Source organism: Anabrus simplex, chromosome 8 (assembly GCF_040414725.1).
Source record: "Anabrus simplex isolate iqAnaSimp1 chromosome 8, ASM4041472v1, whole genome shotgun sequence".
Taxonomy (NCBI): Eukaryota; Metazoa; Arthropoda; class Insecta; order Orthoptera; family Tettigoniidae; genus Anabrus; species Anabrus simplex.
Genome location: NC_090272.1, coordinates 196305390 through 196327174, shown reverse-complemented (window position 1 = coordinate 196327174; position 21785 = coordinate 196305390). Strand labels below are relative to the sequence as shown.

The 21785-nt window shown below is 42.1% G+C and overlaps 1 protein-coding gene across 1 annotated transcript in view; it reads left to right on the top strand.

The window, feature by feature from the left end:
* The first annotated feature begins 1394 nt into the window (after positions 1-1394).
* The window catches only part of LOC136879404 (probable glutamate receptor), a 117385-nt gene continuing 96994 nt past the window's right edge, over positions 1395-21785 (top strand). The window contains exon 1 of the mRNA XM_068228890.1: positions 1395-1637. Within this exon, the coding sequence (XP_068084991.1) occupies positions 1619-1637 (19 nt within the window). The 5' untranslated portion in view covers positions 1395-1618. The remainder of the gene's footprint in view (positions 1638-21785) is intronic.

Below are 21785 nucleotides of genomic sequence, written 5' to 3'. Positions count from 1 at the left end.
TCCGCCTCTGTGGTGTAGTGGTTAGTGTGATTAGCTGCCACCCCCGGAGGCCCGGGTTCGATTCCCGGGTCTGCCACGAAATGTGAAAATTGGTACGAGGGCTGGAACGGGGTCCGCTCAGCCTCGGGAGGTCAACTGAGTAGAGGTGGGTTCGATTCCCACCTCAGCCATCCTGGACGTGGTTTTCCGTGGCTTCCCAGTTCGCCTCCAGGCAAATGCCGGGATGATACCTAAGTTAAGGCCACGGCCGCTTCCTTCCCTCTTCCTTGTCTATCCCTTCCGATCTTCCCATCCCCCCGTAAGGCCACTGTTCAGGATAGCAGGTGAGGCCGCCTGGCGAGGTATTGGTCATCCTCCCCAGTTGTATCCCGCGACCCAGAGTTTGAAGCTCCAGGACACTGCCCTTGAGGCGGTAGAGGTGGGATCCCTCGATGAGTCGGAGGGAAAAACCAACCCTGGAGGGTAAGCAGATTAAGAAAGAAAGAAAGATCATTTATTACTCAAGAGAATGAAGTGATTGGAATTGTTTATATGCTGTACCGGGCTGAGTAGTTCAGACGGTAGAGCGCTGGCTAGTGGCTGGGACGGAGCGGTACAGTTGTTGTTATACCGAGTGAATGTACTGTAGCGGCATAACAACGTAAAGGTATTTCACCCGTATATTCAATGCCCTTTTCTTACAACATAACTGTTTCGCTTAATACAGCAATGTTGTTTTCTTCTGCTGAAGCCGACTACCACCCGTCGCAAAATGTGCATTTTGCTGATGTTTATAATCGGTAATTTCAAAGAAATGCCATGCATCAGACGGCCTTCGTGGCATTTGTGGTACAAATTTCTGTACAAATTTTTTAAATGCCTTTAAATATTCTAAAACACGAATACCATCTAAAAACGGGATTAAATATCAAACCAATACCACAATTATTTTCTAATATGAGTAGCCCATTTGCAAAACCCGCTATATGACGGAAAATTCGATTTCGAGTTTTTGGTTCCCCAGCCTTCATTACTCCATGACCCACATATTTCACTAACATTCGAGTTGTATAATGCACTATTTGCCTTCTAAAACTCGAAGAGAAAAGTTCAGTTATTTGCAAAGCGCGCTATGTGCATCGGCCATACATTTGCAAAGCCAGTTATATTCATATGGAGATGCAAAAGCCGCTATATTTATCGCAGCTGTTATGGCCTCCATCTTGTCAGAGATAATGCAGATGCAAAACCAGCTAAATTATCCTAATCACTGCATTGATTTATTTTCTCTAGGAATAAATGTTTATGCTACATCAAGGCAAGAAGACAGCGAGCAGAGAATAGGATTCTTTACTCTATGAAGGTAGCAGCTTCTGAAGCACTCATTTGTTTGCTTTTGAGCCCGCCAACGGAAGGCAACGTGGTCGTTCTGGTCTTATCTTGATAGTGTTGTTTATCTAGTTTTATTTGCTTGTGATAAGTGTAATGACTCCAATGATGGAAGCAAATGAACGTAGGCCAGCTAAGTTACAAGAAGAAAACCATACTGCAAATCATGCTAGTGACATTGAAATAGTGATTGAAACTGGGCCTACAATGTCCAGGAAAAGGAGAAGACGCCCTGAAACGTGGAAAAGGAATGTCGCCAAAAGAGCAAGGTATGCTTTATTTTCAGAACATTTTAATGGAGGCACTTAGTGTGCTTCATTGTTACGTGCTAGCTGTTTGTTTTAATTAGGCTGATGTACACTGACTGACAGAGCAAATGCAACACCAAGAAGGAGTGGTCAGAACTTTATGCCAATTGCAGGGTAGACTGACGTCACTGAGGTATGCTCATGATGTGAAATGCGCCGCTGTGCTGCGCACGTAGCGAACGATAAATGGGACACGGCGTTGGCGAATGGCCCACTTCGTACCGTGATTTCTCAGCCGACAGTCATTGTAGAACGTGTTGTCGTGTGCCACAGGACACGTGTATAGCTAAGAATGCCAGGCCGCCGTCAACGGAGGCATTTCCAGCAGACAGACGACTTTACGAGGGGTATGGTGATCGGGCTGAGAAGGGCAGGTTGGTCGCTTCGTCAAATTGCAGCCGATACCTATAGGGATGTGTCCACGGTGCAGCGCCTGTGGCGAAGATGGTTGGCGCAGGGACATGCGGCACGTGCGAGGGGTCCAGGCGCAGCCCGAGTGACGTCAGCACGCGAGGATCGGCGCATCCGCCGCCAAGCGGTGGCAGCCCCGCACGCCACGTCAACCGCCATTCTTCAGCATGTGCAAGACACCCTGGCTGTTCCAATATCGACCAGAACAATTTCCCGTCGATTGGTTGAAGGAGGCCTGCACTCCCGGCGTCCGCTCAGAAGACTACCATTGACTCCACAGCATAGACGTGCACGCCTGGCATGGTGCCGGGCTAGAGCCACTTGGATGAGGGAATGGCGGAACGTCGTGTTCTCCGATGAGTCACGCTTCTGTTCTGTCAGTGATAGTCACCGCAGACGAGTGTGGCGTCGGCGTGGAGAAAGGTCAAATCCGGCAGTAACTGTGGAGCGCCCTACCGCTAGACAACGCGGCATCATGGTTTGGGGCGCTATTGCGTATGATTCCACGTCAACTCTAGTGCGTATTCAAGGCACGTTAAATGCCCACCGCTACGTGCAGCATGTGCTGCGGCCGGTGGCACTCCCGTACCTTCAGGGGCTGCCCAATGCTCTGTTTCAGCAGGATAATGCCCGCCCACACACTGCTCGCATCTCCCAACAGGCTCTACGAGGTGTACAGATGCTTCCGTGGCCAGCGTACTCTCCGGATCTCTCACCAATCGAACACGTGTGGGATCTCATTGGACGCCGTTTGCAAACTCTGCCCCAGCCTCGTACGGACGACCAACTGTGGCAAATGGTTGACAGAGAATGGAGAACCATCCCTCAGGACACCATCCGCACTCTTATTGACTCTGTACCTCGACGTGTTTCTGCGTGCATCGCCGCTTGCGGTGGTCCTACATCCTACTGAGTCGATGCCGTGCGCATTGTGTAACCTGCATATCGGTTTGAAATAAACATCAATTATTCGTCCGTGCCGTCTCTGTTTTTTCCCCAACTTTCATCCCTTTCGAACCACTCCTTCTTGGTGTTGCATTTTCTCTGTCAGTCAGTGTATTTTCAAAATGCCTTACCGGAGAATTCTCAAGTTTTATTTTGTTTCCAGACACGTATCTAAAGGACCGCCAAAGAAACCAGATTGTAAACACCAGAAGTTAGCAACCTTTCGATGTCATGAGCTATCGATGCAAGATGTTCGTAAAATACATCAGGCTGTGAGCTTGCATCCGGGAGATAGTAGGTTCGAATCCCACTATCGGCAGCCCTGAAAATGGTTTTCCGTGGTTTCCCATTTTCACACCAGGCAAATGCTGGGGCTGTACCTTAATTAAGGCCACGGCCGCTTCCTTCCAACTCCTAGACCTTTCCTATCCTATCGTCGCCATAAGACCTATCTGTGTCGGTGCGACGTAAAGCCCCTAACAAAAAAAAAATACATCAGAGGTATTACGAGAAACCAGACTTGCAGTGGAAAAGAAACTTCATCCTTCAGCATGTTCAACTTACTACTCCCAAAAAGAAGTGTGTTGCACCGGGTGTTCCTAGGAGGAGGAATTTAAGCACCTACTTTATTCTTCCCAAACAAAGAGGTGGTGTGACTGAAAATGTGAGAGTGCGCCGAGCTGCGTTTTTAAACATTTTGCAGGAGAAGCGTGACCGTGTGAACCGATTGTGTCAGAGATTCATGGAAAGTGGTACTACACCTTCTGAAACACGGGGCGGTGACCGTAGAACTGAAATATATAAGCCAAAACGTGAAGCAGTGAAAGCATTTATTAAAACTTTCAAACCAATTCAGAGCCACTATTGTCGGGGAAAGAAAACTAAACGACAGTACTTCCCTAGTGATTTGAACACAAAAAAGATGTGGAAAATGTATGTTGAGATACACCAAAGTGATAATCTCCACGTTGAATATGAATTTTTCCGTACAGTATTCACAGAAAACTTCAATATCAGTTTTGACAGTCCATACTCAGACAAATGCTCCACTTGCATGTGCATTCAGAACAAGATTTTGCAAGAAAAATCTCCAGAGAAGAGAGATGGTTTAAAATTCGTTAAAACACACAAGAAACGAGCAGATGCTTTCTACGATAAGATTCGGCTTGAAGTGGAAAATGCACTAACACTGAGCTACGATTGTCAGAAAAACTTAGTACTTCCGAAAATTCCAGATCAGGCAGCTTACTACTCCCGCCAACTCTACCTCTACAACTTCACCATATGCCAGGGTTCATCATTATCACCACAAAATAAAAGCAACACGTTTAGCTATTTTTGGACCGAAAATAAGTATCCCAAGGGATGTAACCAAATTGCTTCAGCACTGCATCACAGACTATGCAACTCTGCTTTAGATGAGGTTACAACTGTACGTTTGTTTTCTGACGGATGCGACGGTCAGAATAAAAATAAAGCAATGCTGGGAATGTTGTCTCACTGGCTGCTTTTTGAAGCTCCTCAGCATGTTAAAACTGTTGAGATTTGGTTCCCTCTTGTTGGGCACTGATTCATTCCACCAGACAGAGTTTTCGGCAAATTGGAGAGGGAATTCAGGCAAATGGATGTGATTGAGAGCCCAGAGGATTACACAAAAGTCTTAGAGAGCTATGCTACGGTAATCCATTTGGGTCGAAGTTGTTCAGTCCGTAACTGGAAATCCTACTCTGATGGAATCCTCAAACAGCCAGGCCAATGGCATTTCAAATTTCAGAAGTCAAAGAAAATTACGATCACGCGTGGCAAAACCAAGAACATCACTTTAGTTCAAGGCGATCCGTTTTACAACATTGAGATTTGTGAACCTGAAAGTCTTTGCAGGAAGGGACAAAACTTCAGGCAAAACGCTTGTATTGAAAACGTTGAAGAAACTGTTCAAGTGAAGGCAGCAAAACTGAAGGTTATCAGGCGACTTTTGTGCCTCCACTTTGGTGAAAACTGGGGTGAAAATGAAAAGTTGCAGTTCTACAATACGCTCCTTGCAGCTGATGGTATTGCTACGAAAGAAGGCTGTATGGATGACGATTGTGAAGACGACAGTGAGAGTGATTTTGAACTAATGGAGGAAGATGATGTTAACTTCACATAAGCAAGGATTTATTGCATGCTCACCTGATGTTTTCACACTGATGGGTATTATTATCGGCAAAATGAACAATTAAAGTTTTCCTTATTTTTTTCTCAATGTGAAAGAATATTTTATTTAGTTTGCAAGTTTTCTTGTTTTGTCTCAATGTGAAAGACTATTTTATTTAATTTGCAAGTTTTTGCAAAGTGACTGTTTAAATAACACCTTTTGAAGTCAATAGATTTCAACTCGTCATATTTTATGTTACATTATTCCTGTTTAATTTTGAAACTAGTTTGTGAACTGGTTGTAGTTTATTAATTGATATTAATCAACAGGTAATATATCGTTGAAATACATTTTTTCACGAATATTGGTGTTTCTTAAGCCCGTCTCTATCCTTTTGTAAGTCCTTATCATCATAAAATAGCAGGTTTTGCAAACTATCAGAAAAACAAAATGGCCACCCATTGAGTTGCAAAACCTGCTATATGCATTATACAGTTGCAAAACCAGTTATGTGAGGAATCAATATTTAAATAGCTGACTTCCTACGTTAATGAGATTATGGGCTCCTAAATAGATATGTCAGGTTATTTTTTTGTGAATTTTTTAAAAAAAGAATCAGCTTTCTATCAGGTTTATGATAGTTTGTACAGATTTTTCGTCAATACCCAAAAAGTTCTTATAATGCATATAGCGGGTTTTGCAAATGGGCTACTCATATACTTTGCATTACCTACACAACACAACAAACAGAGGAAATTTAATACGCACAGACTGAATACAGGTGCAATACACTTACAAGGGGAGGCCATGACGTTCGGATCACGGACTACCTTCCAAATTTGTACACATTTAGTAGTCCATTAGGACAACATAATGTGCAAGTAGTACGGCGTACTACTAAGGCATTCTCGAGAAAATCGCAAGATAACCTTTCGCGTCGAATATGTACCGGTGCTTTCGGATCACGAGCACGAAACGGCGGTGGTCGAGTGGTTAGCGTTCAAGCTCGGAAAGCGCTGGATTACTGGATCGAGTCCCGCTTCTCGCGTTGTTTTTCAACACTGGTTATTTTCTTCAAAATGCTATTTGTTCGGGGTGTCGACCCATGTGGATCTTTTGCCCCTACAGGCACCATATTGTATGAACCTGCGTGTAATTAGAATGGCGGTAGTGTGGAATGTTGTGTGTGAGGAAAGGAAGATTAAGGACGTCACAAACACCCAGTCCCCAGAACTGGAATAGTATTCATTACAATTAAAAAAGCACCGGCCCGGCTGGGAATCGAACCTAGGGCCGCCGCGCGACAGGCGGGCGCGTTGGCCCCAACACCGCGGGGACGTACGAGAGTTTTTATAGTCTATCATCACTTCAAAGGTAATATAATGAAAAAGTTCTATTCTATTTTATCGGAAATATATATATTATTAAACGTTAACGATAAATGCGAATGTATATATTTCATATATTCGCCTTCTTCATACTTATAAAGCAGTATTTACTACGTCGCTACCACATCCGTTGCGCGCCACTACTGGAAGTGCAAGCGAGCACATATTCAGTACTGTTGCTCCGTCCTCCGCTCGCCCTCCGAAACCTCCGATTGGTTTCCAAGCAACAGTTGACTACCGGAGAATACTGGAGGGAGCGCTGCACTCGCACTACCGATTGCAGTCATAGGAGCGACAGCTCCGTTCCCAGCTCTAACCCTTACTGACGTCCACCTCATCAGAAGGGTTAATAAGTTGAAATGAATGACGTGATATAGAAAGGGAGAGGTTGAAACCCGGTGGGAATTTAAAGTGCGGGGGTGAAAAACAGTACCCGGATTTGTGGGATATAACGGACGGAAGTTTTATATAAATCAAAACTGAAAAAGAAAAGCTACAAAATGGTTAGGTTTTGATGGTCTCTGAGCGAATTTTGACAGAGAGATAAAGGTTGACGAAATGGTGACAAAACGAATTAGATCCTCTACTGTAGGTATTTGAAAAAGAGAACGGCTAGGTGACGTAGATGGATCAATGGTTCTGATAGGGGCTATGAGATCTGGTTGATTTCTAGGTGGTGCAGGGCGGCGACGGCAGTGGCGAGAATACACTGCATGATTACCTCCACAGGTATGGCATTGTGAAGGTTGATGCGCGTTGGGGCACCTGGGTGTAGAGTGATCTTGATTGCAATGTCCACATTTAGGAGTCTTGGCGGTACACTGAATGGTGGTATGATTATTGTAGATGAGACAGCGCTCACACCTGATGGCTTGTGGTGGTGGGGCACGAGATGGTTCCACTTTATGGTGGTGTCTATGTATAGAGACCCCGCTGGCCAAAACACGGTCGACATCTTCGGGCGACGGCAGAAGAATTCTCACCATATAGGTGGGACCCGTGGAGTTCTTGATTCTGAATGCCTTCTTGATTGGGATGCCTTCCGCGTGAAGTTCGGAGAGTATTGTTTCTTCTGTAATTGAGGGGTCAACACCTCGTATTACACAGCTGAGAAGGCGGTAGCGTGGTGGGGACGGGGGAGTTTTGATGGGTTGAGGAGAGAGGAGTTGAAAAGGGGTAGTTGATCCAAGTTGATGAGCTCCTATTGCAGTGGTGAGTTGAGTGGCCGCGATATCCCCATTAACTTGAATGATGACTCCAGTTGTTGTTCATCGGATGTCCGCTATATCTTCACGGCGCATATTAAATTTGAGCAGGGCGGAGAAAATGGCGTTGGGAGACTGGAACTCGGGGGCAGGATTGGAGTGTAGAAATGAATGCGTTCCTGAGGGGGTAGGTTGAAGCAAACGGGAATAAATGATGGGACGTCTTGTGCCGGATACGGATGAAAGTCCGAATGGAGAGGGGGTAGTGGTGGTGGGTGGAGAATTGGCAGAAATGGGCTGATTGGTGGCGTCCATGGACTGCGAAGGCGCACTTGTATTTTCTGTCGATGGTGCAGGGTTCGGGTCCAGAGCAAGGCATCGTGGGGCTTGTTCTTCCTCCGGAGCAGACTGTGGAGAAAACCTCTTAAACTGGAAGTGAACTGTAGTGTTGTCCCCCAGCGAAGCTGTTGTCGTGGGAAGAAATCTGGCCTGGTAGTCAGGAGCAGCAAAACTGGACTTTACGGCTGAGTGGTAAGCTGCTGCAGCTGTTTGACTGAAGACAGTGGTGGTGGTGGTGGTAGTGGCTGTTGTGGTCATTGCTGTAGAGGTAGCCGGACGATAAGGTCAATAGCGATGCATAACGAAGAGTGATGTTACGGTCGTCTGAGGAAGTGCAGTACGACTGACGATGAGCTCGCCCTGAGGTGATACCTCTCGGAATTTCTTCTGTCCACCTAGTCAGAACACCTTTTTAACAGGGAATGCCCTGCGTGCCTGAGTTACAGTGTAGAAAAACCGTTGGACGGCGAAGGACCCTGTGGAGGCCACTGCGTAGGCTACTTGGAGCCACCGGCAGTGCCAGTGCACAGTGAGAGACTTTATCACATTACCAAAAATTGATGTCTGCTTGACCAGATGATATAGATGTTGATTCCCATAGGGAACCTGAAATATTCAACCTGAAATAGTCAACTATTTAGTTAATTGAGAGATGAAATTGTCTACCTATTCACTACATACTATCAGTGAATCTTGGATCACTAAATCATTAAAAAAGGAAAAAATCGTATACATATTTTGTCCCATAATTTGGATCAGCCAGACTGAGTGGCACAGACGGTTGAGGTGCTGGCCTGCTGAACCCAACTTGACAGGTTCGATCCCGGCTCAGTCCGGTGGTATTTGAAGGTGCTCAAATACATTGGCCCCATGTCGGTAGATTTACTAGCACGTAAAGAACTCCTGCGGGACTAAATTCCGACACCTCGGTATCTCCAAAAACCATAAAAGTAGTTAGTGGGATGTAAAGCCAATAACATTATTAATTAATTTGGGACATATTCAGCTACTTACAATTTGAGACTAATTTAAAAAATTCATCTTCAATTAGAAATTGAAGAGGGGCATTTCAAACCCTCTATGTTTTTGACATACCGGAACACAAATTGCATTGATGTTGCTAATATGAAGTGGTATTGACATACTATATTTTTTGATGAATTAAAATGTCCGGGAAAAACATTAAAAGCTATAACTTAAAATACATAATTACTGCATGATCAATTTATATTATAAAGCCTTATAGGCTGTATGATTTGGTGATGCTTTGTAAAAATGTATTATGTAGTGTGCTATTGTTATTCTATGTCATAAATCTGTGAAGTTTCATTTAAATTGCTAGTCCCAGTGTTCATTTAAATTGGATTAATTCTTTTTACAATGTGCTATACATCACACCTACACAGATAGGTCTTATGGCAATGATGGGATTAGAAAAGACAAGGAGTGGGTAAAAAGCAGCCATGGCCTTCATTAAGGTACAGCCACAGCATTTGCCTGGTGTGAAAATAGGAAAAACATGGAAAACCAGGGCTGCCGACAGTGGGATTCGAACCCACTATCTCCCGAATGCATGCTCACAGCCACTTGTTCGGTTTAAAGAAGTCTGACAAGCCTTAGGAAATAATTGAAAAAGTATAGTGGACTGGAGTTCCGATGGCGGGAAATATCTGTCGTAATGACAGTGGATAGCTAACAGGAATCTATTCTTGAAATAGAAAAGTCCAGTGACTTGATGTAAATAGTCAAGTCTGAATGAAAGGTTCCCCGGTTTCCAGCTCGGTTGGATGGTCTGTGGCTTGTTGTTGTGCCTGTGTTCCACACAATCACTCTATTTTTTCAGTTATTTGCTAAAACCTGTCAGACTTCCTTAAACCATTTTTAAATGCACACTGGAACTAGCAATTTAACTGAAACATCAAAATGTTTATAACATAGAATAACAATAGTGCATTACATAACGCTTTTTCAGAGCATCACCAAATCACACAGCATACAAGGCTTTTAAATATGAATTGATCATGCAGTAATTATGTATTTTAATTTGTAGCTCTTGACATTTTTCCCAGATATTTTAATTCTTAAAAAATGCAGTGTCAATACCACTTCACATTAGCAAAAGTTTGTTTTCCTGTATGTCAAAAACATAAAAGGTTTAAAACGCCCCTCTTCAATTTGTAACTTAAGATTAATATAAGTTTTAAATGAGTCCAAATTTTATGTAGCTGAAAATGGCCCAAATTATGGGACAAAACATGTACTACTCTTTTTTAATGTTTCTGTGTTCTAAGATTCACTGAATGTATGTACTGAAAATGTGGACAATTACATCTCTCATTTAATTGAATTGTGTTTTTGTTACTATGTTCTGTCTTTCTGTATAATGTAACTTGATTAGTCATGTGTCTGTTTCCTTAAATTACTTATACTGATTTGTGTTATCAGTGGCGTTAAATAATTTATAGCTTAAGGAGCAACTTAAGAGGACAGCAATAAGGAGAACTGCTGGTGGTAAAAAAAAAGGAAGTGGAAACTGTGGGACCACACGATTGTGAGCAACTGCAAAATGACCTTGATAATGTTGTGAGATGGACAGCAGGCAATGGTATGATGATAAACGGGGTTAAAAGTCAGGTTGTGAGTTTCACAAATTGGTAAAGTCCTCTCAGTTTTAAGGGTGAAAGTTCCTTATGGGGATCACTGTAAGTACCTAGGTGTTAATATAAGAAAAGTTCTTCATTGGGTTAATCACATAAATATGATTGTAAATAAAGGGCACAAATCTCTGCACATGGTTATAAGGGTATTTAGGGGTTGTGGTAAGGATGTATGAAAATCCACAGCCTATTTCCAGTCATTTGACCGGGTCAGGAATGGAATGAATGAAGCCCCATCTAGTGGCAAGGATAGGAATTGTGCTGGCTGCCACAACCTGTCGCACTCCTTGGGGCAATAATTAATAAATGACAGATGAAATGAAATGATATTGGAGAGTATTGCTGGAATGAAATATGACAGGGAAAACCGGAGTACCGGTGAAAAACTTGCACCACCTCCACTTTGTCCAGCACAAATCTCACATGGAATGACTGGGATTTGAACCACGGAACCCAGCAGTGAAAGGCTGTTGCGCTGCTGCCTGAGCCACGGAGGCTGATATAAAGGAGAGGGCATATAAGTCCCTGGAAGACCTCAAATAGAATATGGTTCCAATGTATGGGACCCTCACCAGGATTACTTGATTTAAGAACTGGAAAAAATCCAAAGTAAAGCAGCTTGATTTGTTCTGGGTGATTTCCGACAAAAGAGTAGCGTTATAAAATTGTTGCAAAGTTTGGGGTGGGAAGACTTGGGAGAAAGGAGACGAGCTGCTCGACTAAGTGGTATGTTCTGAGCTGTCAGTGGAGAGATGGCGTGGAATGACATTAGTAGACGAATAATTTTGGTGTGGTGACTTTAAAAGCAGGAAAGATCTCAATATGGAGATAAAGTTGGAATTCAAGAGGACAAAGTGTAGTAAATATTCATTTATAGGAAGGGGAGTTAGGGATTGGAATAACTTACCAAGGAAGATGTTCAATAAATTTCCAATTTCTTTGAAATCATTTAAGAAAAGGCTAAGAAAACAACAGATAGGGAATCTACCACCTGGGCAACTGCTCTAAGTGCAGATCAGTAGTGATTGTTTGATCCTACACACTCATAATTAAAATGGTGTCAACTAGTCAACCTCAAACTGACAAGTTAAACATTCTAATGGTCCTGATCAAACAACTTTCCTTCATAGAAAGCCTTCATTGTATTTCGGAAGTAAGAGATTTAAGAATACTGTAGTAATGCTAGACTTGGACAGTTTTCCAATATTCTGTGACCTGGCAGTTGTCAGTCAGAACTATGAAGTGTACTGAGGTGATTCTGCTACTTGTTCACTGTCTACCAGTACAGAGCGTTCAGCACCACGTAGCATCCTTTGTCAGTGAACTGACAACGTATCACCATTGGCAAGAAGTGGTCCTAGTAGAATGTTCAGGTAATTCCATGAGGATATCCTCTCCTCATCAAATATTAACCATTAAGTTTAATAAAAGCATGCTATTGTCATGCTGAAGAGAATTACCATAGCAGCTTTCTCTCGGATTGGCTCAAGTGTGATGCCTGCCTCAGCCACAAATTGAAAACTAGTTTGAAAGTCTGAAAGTGGGTACCATTAGCCATTGGAATATGAAGGAGAAAATATGTAGGATAAAATCTCACCCTTGGCCATCCTCTTAATGCCAGGATGGTATGTAATATGCAGGTCACAAGTTCTAATATTAATTACACACACTATTCTGTTTATGGCTATCCCTGTAATATTTGCCTCTTATCTGGAGGCCTCAGGTGTGAATCCCACCCACTTCAATGATTTTAATTCTAGACAGAAGGCTGGAACAGGGTTTGCTTGAAACCACCTGAAGAGCTGTTTGATCTGTGAGGTAGTGAATATAGTCAAGAAAGCCAAGCAATATTTCTGAGAATGTTGTCATGCTGACCATGCAATACTCTAATACCTGCAGGTCATATGTTTGGGCAGTAGCTGTCTTCGCAGTCTAAGGCCCTTAATGAGTTGTTTGTATGGCCATAGATTATTTGTTATTATTATTACCAAGAGAGTGGTTGTGAGCTTGGATTCAGAAGATTTGAACCCCACTGTCAGCAACCCTGAAAATGGTTTTCCCACACTTTCCCATTTTTTTACATCAGGCAAATGCTGGGGCTGTACCTTAAGTAAGTCCATGGTCGGTTCCTTTCCTCTCATAGCACTTTCCTATTTTTTGTCTACATGAGACCTAACTGCATCGATGCAATCTAAAACAAATTGTAAAAAAAAAAAATTATTAATGCTCGCTAACGGCTTTACGTTGTACCAACACAGATAGGTCCTATGGTGACGATGGAATAGGAAAAACCTAGGAGCTGGGAGAAGCGGCCGTGGCCTTAATTAAAGTACAGCTACAGCATTAGTCTGGTGTGAAAATGGGAAACTACGGAAAACTATCTTCAGGGCTGCCGACAGTGGAATTCAACCCCACTATCTTCCGGATGCAACCTCACAGCCGTGCGCCTCTAACTACACGGCCAACTCGCCCGGTATTTATATTATTTTTATTATTATTTTTCGTATTCTGTCATTGGTCAACTCAGAGAAGATGTTTACATACTGAACAAGGAGAGTTGACGCCAGAAACTATTGTGCAGGTGATGATACAAAACCAAGAATCTTGGGATCAGATAGCAGTATATGTAGAAGGCATCCTGCGTCAGAAAAAGAGAGATATGAATGCTCATGAATGGCAGTAAGGAGAAATAAAGGAAGAAGAAACCTTAGAAATTAGCACGACACCGCCCTGAAGTAATGCAAGAGCGGTTCCGGGGCAGAGATATATGTCGTGGGAAAAGGGTGTGTGGGTTTTAGTGAGTAGGAATCTCACACGCTTGTGGAGTGCAGACCCTCACAAGTGTCTCGTGAAAGATTTCCCATACTTCCCTCGTTAAAAAATCATCATTATTATTATTATTATTATTATTATTACACTTAGGAAAATGGAAATTGCAACACCATGAAGGCATTGGTCGTTTGTGTTGATTTTCAAGATATGGAATGGAACGATGTCATGTAGGTATGTAAACGATCAAAGTTTCAGACCCATTGGATTGTTGCTACACGTCTCCCCACATGATTGGTCGCGGAGGAATCAACTCCAGTATACAGACTCTGGTGTAGCACAGTTGACTTGCAGTCTGTGCAGTGAAGTGTTCCCCATCAAACATGCCTCGATGACAGAGAAGAGCACGCTATTAACAACTGTCGCCGTTTGAGAGGGCTCGAATAATTGGGCTGTTTGAGGCTGGATTCTCGCTAAGGACTGTCGCTGCACGTGTTGGCCGACAGGCATCTACGGTACAACGTGTATGGCAGCAGTGGTCAAATGAAGGTGCCCACACTCGTAGGCCTGGCACAGGCCCAGCGCGACAGACAACTGTGAGAGAGGATCGCCACATCATTCGGATGGCCCGGATGGAATCCCATGCAACAGCAGTGCCAATTCGAGCAGCTGTGGCACCCCATGTTACACAACAAACAGTTGGTAATCGCCTGCGTGCAGCTGGCTTATGAGCCCGTTTCCCTGCAGAAGGTGTTCCAGTGACCCCACAACAGTGACGTGTAAGGCTGGCCTGGTGTTGAGAAAGATCGACGTGGGTCGACGAATGACATGGGGTCGTCTTTAGTGATGAATCGCGCTTCTGTCTAGCCCGCAGTGATCGCCGGAATCGTGTGCGCCGACGTACCGAGGAGAGGGGCCGCCCAGAGGCACACAGGGCCAACACCAAGCATTATGGTCTGGGGAGCTATTGGCTTTAATGTGAAATCACAATTAGTGCTTGTTGAGGGCACTATGACTGCTCGACAGTACGTTGATAGGGTACTCAATCCAGTGGTCATCCCTATGATGGCGAATATTGCTAATGGGATGTTTCAGCAAGACAATGCCCGGGTTCACACTGCACGCATCTGTAGAGAAGCTCTCCACGACATTACAACCTCAGAATGGCCCGCCAGATCCCCGGACCTCAGTCCTATTGAGCATGTGTGGCACATGATGGGTCGACAACTGGCCAACCGTCCTCAGCCACCCACAACTCTGGAACAACTGACCCATGCAGTGCAGCAAGCATCGGCTACAAATCCTCAGGAAGTGATCCAGGGCCTTATTGACTCCATGCCTCGACGAATTCATCAATGTATTGCAGCTCGTGGTGGGCACATCCTGTATTGATTGTTGTCCAAACTTGCGGTCAGAGGGACCTGAAAGTGTAATCATCGAAGCATAACCGAACACTCGTCCTGCATGTTCAATTGCAGCAATGTACCACCACTCCTTCTGGGTGTTGAAATTTCCATTTTCTTCAGTTTTTTATTATTATTATTATTATTATTATTATTATTATTATTATTATTATTATTATTATTATTATTGTGCCTTCAGTCAACGGATGAGGTGATGGCAACTCAGATGGGAAAGTGACCCTCAAGGCAAATGGACCAAGCGACTGATACCATGCTTGGATATCTGGGTTGAAAAGGCCCATGGTGAAGTAAATTACTACCTCACGCAGCTTCTAACAGGACATGGATATTTCCGGAAATTCCTGCATAAAGTGGGCAGAGCGAGTGACGCAGCATGCATATACTGTGATGATATTGACGACGTATTTCACACCTTTTTTGTATGCGGCCTGTTGGACGATTCAGAGAAGATGTGTGGAAACTGAACTAGGAGAATTGACAACAGATAATATTATTTCGGTGATGCTGCGAAACAAGGAATCTTGGGATCGCGTGGCAGTGCATGTGGAGGATGTCCTTCGTCAGAAGAAGAAGGATTTGGAAGCATACGAACGTTCGTAAAGGAGAAATGAAGAAAGAAGACGTCTGAAAGACAAAGCATGATATCACCCTGAAGTAATGCGAGAGCGGTGATGACACACATCGTGGGAAAAGGGTGTGTGGTTTTTAGTGGGTAAGAATCCCACACACTTGTGGAGTGCGTACCCTTCACAAGTGTCTTTTGAAGATTCTCCACATATTATTATTATTATTATTATTATTATTATTATTATTATTATTATTATTATTATCGACCGGGCTGTAGAGGAACCATACCGGACGTGACTTTTGTATCTGAGGACATCGTGTCGAATATCAATGACTGGCGGGTGATTGAAGAATACACGGGAAGTGATCACCAGTATTCTTCCTGAAACTTCGCAGATTAATATTACATTGTATGAACCAACGCGGTGGAATATAGAAAGTATGGACAAAGAAAAATTTCTTGCTATCCTAAGAAATGAAATGGATAGTATAACAGAACAATTATGTTGTTATAAAGGGAAAGAAGCCGCTGAGAAATGTGTTGAGCTCACTATGGAGCTTATTCGGAGAGCATGTGATCTTTCCATGACTCGTAAAACATCACGAAACAAGAAGCGTTCAGCGTACTGGTGGACCAAAGATATTGCTGATCAGAGAAGACGTTGTCTGCAACTTAGACGGAAGGCACAGAGAGCACGAGTCAGACAAGAAGACACCTCACTTACAGCTGAGTATAAGTCGGCGAAGAAAGAATTGAGAAATGCTATCAAAAAGAGTAAAGTCGACAAATGGTGGAAAATGGCTAAAGAAGTGGATGACGATCCATGGGGTTTAGGATACAAGATCGTTATGAAGAAACTTGGAAATTTCTCGAACCCGATCATGGACTCAAAGGCAATGAAGGATATTGTGGATACATTATTCCCAGATCATCCTGAGAGGTCTGCTGCTGATGATGATGATGAATTCATAGATGATGTGCCACTTTTTACACGAGAAGAATTGACGAGAGCGATTAGATCCCTTAGAAATAAAAAGGCCCCAGGACCAGATAGTATTCCAGCAGAGATATTAAAGCTGATAGCAGATTTCTGTCCACAACTACTGCTGAAAATGTACAATAGCTGCCTGCTATCGGGGGTGTTCAGTGTTCGCTGAAAACAGCTCGGCTAGTTTTAATAAGCAAAGGGAAATCTGGGGGCTATAGGCCTTTATGTATGCTGGATACTGCTGGTAAAGGTTTAGAGAAACTTTTGCAGCCAAGAATACTTTCAGCAGTTCAACTAGCTAGGGACCTCTCTGATCGTCAACATGGTTTTCAAGGAGGGCATTCGACAATCGATGCAGTATGGGAAGTGTTGAATACAGCTAAAAGGGCACAAATGGGTAATCATCACTCTCAAAAAGTGACACTCCTTGTGACCCTTGATGTTAAGAACGCTTTCAACTCAATCAGTTGGAATGACATATTGGAAGCGCTTCAAAATACTTTCAAACTACCGGAGTATCTCATGCGCATAATGAGAAATTATTTGAAAGATCGTAATCTAGTATATCACACAGAAGATGGGCAGAGAGTGAAACGGCTCACAGCTGGTGCAGCACAAGGGTCCATCCTTGGCCCAAATCTGTGGAACATAGTATATGATGGATTGTTGAGGTTAGAGATGCCGGAAGACACAATGCTAGTGGGCTATGCTGATGATATAGCTGTTTTGATAGTTGCTCGAAATTTGGAGCTGGCTCAGTTTAAGCTAAATCAAGTAATGCGACGGGTGAAAGATTGGATGGCGAATCACAGATTACAGCTTGCAGATCATAAAACAGAGATTGTTCTCTTGACAAGAAAAAGGATCACGACCGTCATTCCAATGTATATTGGACAAACAGAAATTGAAACATCCAGAAGTATAAAGTATCTCGGAGTGATACTTGATACCAAACTTACTTTTTGGGATCATATCAAACGGGTGACAGATAAGGCGGTGAAAACAACGATTGCGCTGAGTAGATTAATGAGCAACGTTAAAGGTCCGAAGTCTAGCAAACAACGACTTCTGATGTCGATAGTTCATTCGACACTTCTATATGGTGCCGAAGTCTGGGCTGAATCTCTGAAGTTTGAAAAATACCGGCGAAGGATAGCTGCGGTACAGCGGAGATCAGCTTTGCGTATTACAAGCGCATATCGCACAGTATCCGAACCTGCGGTCCTTACGATAGCAGCGGTAGCACCAATTGATTTACTTGCCTTAGAGAGACAGGAAGTCTGGCGAACTCACGGAGAGCTCGGAAAGAAGCGTGCTAAGGAGCTAGCTTATAGGCAACGAATGGAGCGGTGGCAGCAAAGATGGGAGGAAGATCCTCGAGCAAAATGGACTAAGCGGCTGAAACTGCGCCTAGCTGATTGGGTTGCCCGAGTTCATGGCGAGGTTAACTTTTACATTACGCAACTATTGACGGGTCACGGATACTTCCGTAAATTTCTACATAGAGTAGGTAGAGCGAGCGACTCGGCGTGTATTTATTGCAATGATATAGAGGATGTATTTCACACATTTTTCGTATGCTATCATTGGTCAACTCAGAGAAAATGTTTATATACTGAGCAAGGAGAGTTGACGCCAGAAACTATTGTGCAGGCGATGCTACGAAACCAAGAATCTTGGGATCAGATAGCAGTATATGTAGAAGGCATCCTACGTCAGAAAAAGAGAGATATGAATGCTCATGAATGGCAGTAAGGAGAAATAAGGAAGAAGAAACCTAACAAATTAGCACGACACCGCCCTGAAGTAATGCGAGAGTGGTTCCGGGGCGGAGATATACGTCGTGGGAAAAGGGTGTGTGGGTTTTAGTGAGTAGGAATCTCACACGCTTGTGGAGTGCGGACCCTCACAAGTGTCTAATGAAAGATTTCCCACACTTCCCTCGTAAAAAAAAAAAAAAAAAAATTATTATTATTATTATTATTATTATTATTATTATTATTATTATTATTATTATTATTATTATTATTATTATTAAAGGCTTGAGAACATGACTGGGTTCAAATCCCTCTTGTGCTCTGATGGATGTTTCCTCACTCAAGCCTGTTAAATACCAAGATGGTGAAACTGCTTCCTTCCCAGTCTTAAGCTCCTTTAAATTTCAAGTATGTGCATCAGTATTAAAACAACAAGTATTTGCACTGGACTCTTCCTCCCCCCCCCCCCCACACACACACATACACAGCATATAAGTGAACATAAATGTGATTTCTTCGAGTCCAGAGTATTTGTGGTCTATGTACTCTTACTTCCTATAATGAAATGCATTTTAGCTGAGACTTTGTTAGCAGACTGTCTGCTATTTCCATTAAGAAATGAGACAGAGCGATCAATAACCATCAAGCAGACAGGCCTTCATTGATATGTCACTAATCCAGCCTTCATGATATGTCACTAATCCAACTGCCAGTTTAGACATACATTGCACTGTCATAGACGTGGTTTAAGTCTACCAAAATCAAATGCTTTATCAAGGACCAACACAACCCGCTCCACAAATATCAGTACTTTAAGATAATAAGAAAGAAGATAAATCATCTTAGTGCAGCACTTTTAATTGTAAATTACATAATTATATAGATACATGTAACTTTCAGACGACAATTTTATGTTGCATAACACAAATCGATAATTCTTATGTTGACCTTATTGAGGAATTATGGGAATAAACACAGATTATTTCTGCCAATTAAATGCATTTACAGTATGTTGACAATCAGACTACAGTGAGAGTTGATAGAAGATGGTTCAAAGTAGTTATTGGAAGTCTTTAATTTTTCATCATCATTGTTTACTTCATAGATCATTTGGAGCCAATTTTCGAACGATAGGATTGAGAAAAAGAGCATGTGTAATATTTACTAAGAAAGAAACAAACATGTTTCTTGTTCACTGAATAATTATTTAATTAATTAATCAATCTACAAGTGTTGTAGCACTGAGCTCCTGACAGTGATATGTCAATACATGAAGGCAGAACCACAGTAAACAAATGGATTGGCCTTATATCATCATCATCATCATCATCATCATCATCATCATCATCATTAACCTGTTCTATTAGCTCAAGTGCAGTTATTGAGTCCTCTTCAATTTTGCCTATCCTGGTAGACCTTTTCATTTTCAATCTGTTGTCATTGTAACTTTTGTCCCTCCACATCTGATTGAGGATGATGTTTCGCTGACCATGTATTACTCTAATATCTACAGGTCATCTGTTCAGGCAGTAGTTGTCTTGGCAGTCCAAGGCCCAATTTATTGCTAATAGGGCAATAATGTATTATTATTATTGTTGTTGTTATTGTTATTATTATTATTTACAAAGTACAGTATAAGGGGTCAAAAATGTTGGTCTTTTGCCTTCAATTTTTAATTTTTTTTTTTCAACCACACTTTGGCTATTGTCTGTGGAATAATTCTCTAGAGGTGACCAGACCAAACCAGACCAGACCATACTTTGACGTAGATTGAGTAACTAGGTTTGATGTCAAATCTTGTAAATTTATTATCTTCTTCCTCTTCCTCTCTTTTTTTTTGACTTGACAATCTCACTCTGCAGGCCTGCACGCACAAAAATTTAGCATTACAAAAGTCAGCTTGTTTATCACAGGCTATTTCTGGCAAACTATAAGTGATACATTCAATATTCTGATACAGATAGGTAATTCAAGGACTCAACTACAAGCTACAATACATTCAGCATGATGATGCAACCTCTCCCCACAGGTGTGTAGTGCTTTGAATTCTTGGTTTTGCACACTCAGTACACTTTTGAGCACTGTAGTGGGTGAGCGCATTAATTAATTTAAATAATCTGGTCTTGTTTTCTTTCTTAATAGACAAGCTAACAAATAATATAAGTAACATTATAGCAAATGCAGATACAGTTTTTGAATTAGTGACTGTGAAAAAAAATTTGCTAAATCTATAAATATAAAATAAGAGTTTTGTCTGTACATTGCTCAGAATTTCAAAAGAATGTTATTTCTGTACCGGTCATGTCCACAGTAACAAGGAATGCACTTTTTACTTTTCCGTAATGTCTGTCTGTCTGTATGTAAGTACACGCATCACGATAGAACGGCTGAAGAGGATTTACTGAAAATGTAAAGTCGGGAGATGAGCCACTACATGCTAGGCTATAAGTCATTTTATTCACGCTGAGTAAAATGGTAGTTTAGGGGAAGGCCTAAAATTTAATTCTCAAATATTTATATTATTAGTGATCCTATCCATAAATACTATTATATAGAATTTAATTTCTGGTCGTTTATGTCCGATACATTTTTACCGTGCCGGATATGATAACACAGATATTCATGAATTTATATTTTTGTTGCTAAGTCCATATCAACGCCGAGCCATGAGAAAATGGGTTAACAGAATTTAATGAAAATCGGTATATAGAGTCGGGGAATAAGAAACTACAGTCTAAGTTATAAACAATTTTTTTCACCCTGGATGAAATTGTAGTTTAAGGGAAGGCGTCTAAAATTTAATTTTTAAATTCCTATGTTATTGGTCCTATTGAAAAGTACTACATAACAACAGTTATAGAGAATACAATTTCTGATCATTTATGTTTTATTCAGTTTTACCATACTGACTATGATTAGAGTGCTATTTCAGAGTGGAAGGAAAACTAAATGTGAAGGCCTACAATATCAAAAGTGCATAACATTGATCAACAATAGCATTACATTGACCATTGTTTGTAGAGATGTTCTTTGTCTCCTATGCTGACACTCAACTCCGTTAGATGGGATTACTGCTGTGTACCGAGTATAACAGCCTGACTGAATATTGGTGGGAAATAGCTGGGGAGTAAGAAAACTGTCTTCTTTAGCATACCATTCCTCTGGTTCATATATTTTCTGATACTGCTGGTATGTAACACACTGGTTCATCATAGTATTCCACCTATAGGACCGCTACTCTGACGCGCTGTTTTGAATGAGCTTTGTGCACACATAAGGCAGAGGCTCACTTATGACCTGGTCTAGAATTACAATTCAGGCCTATTCCAAATTATAGCACCACAATTTAAAAAAAAAAAAAAAAAAAAAGAGAGACTCAAAATTCAGCCCTGAAAAGAACTGTTTCTTAAGAAAAGCTTCTTCCTCTTATATTTTATTAAATTCTACATTCATTTTATTCCAAATTGGCAGTAAAGAGGGGGTTTCTCCTCTGGCTTGGAGGGAACATTTGCCTCCAAGTG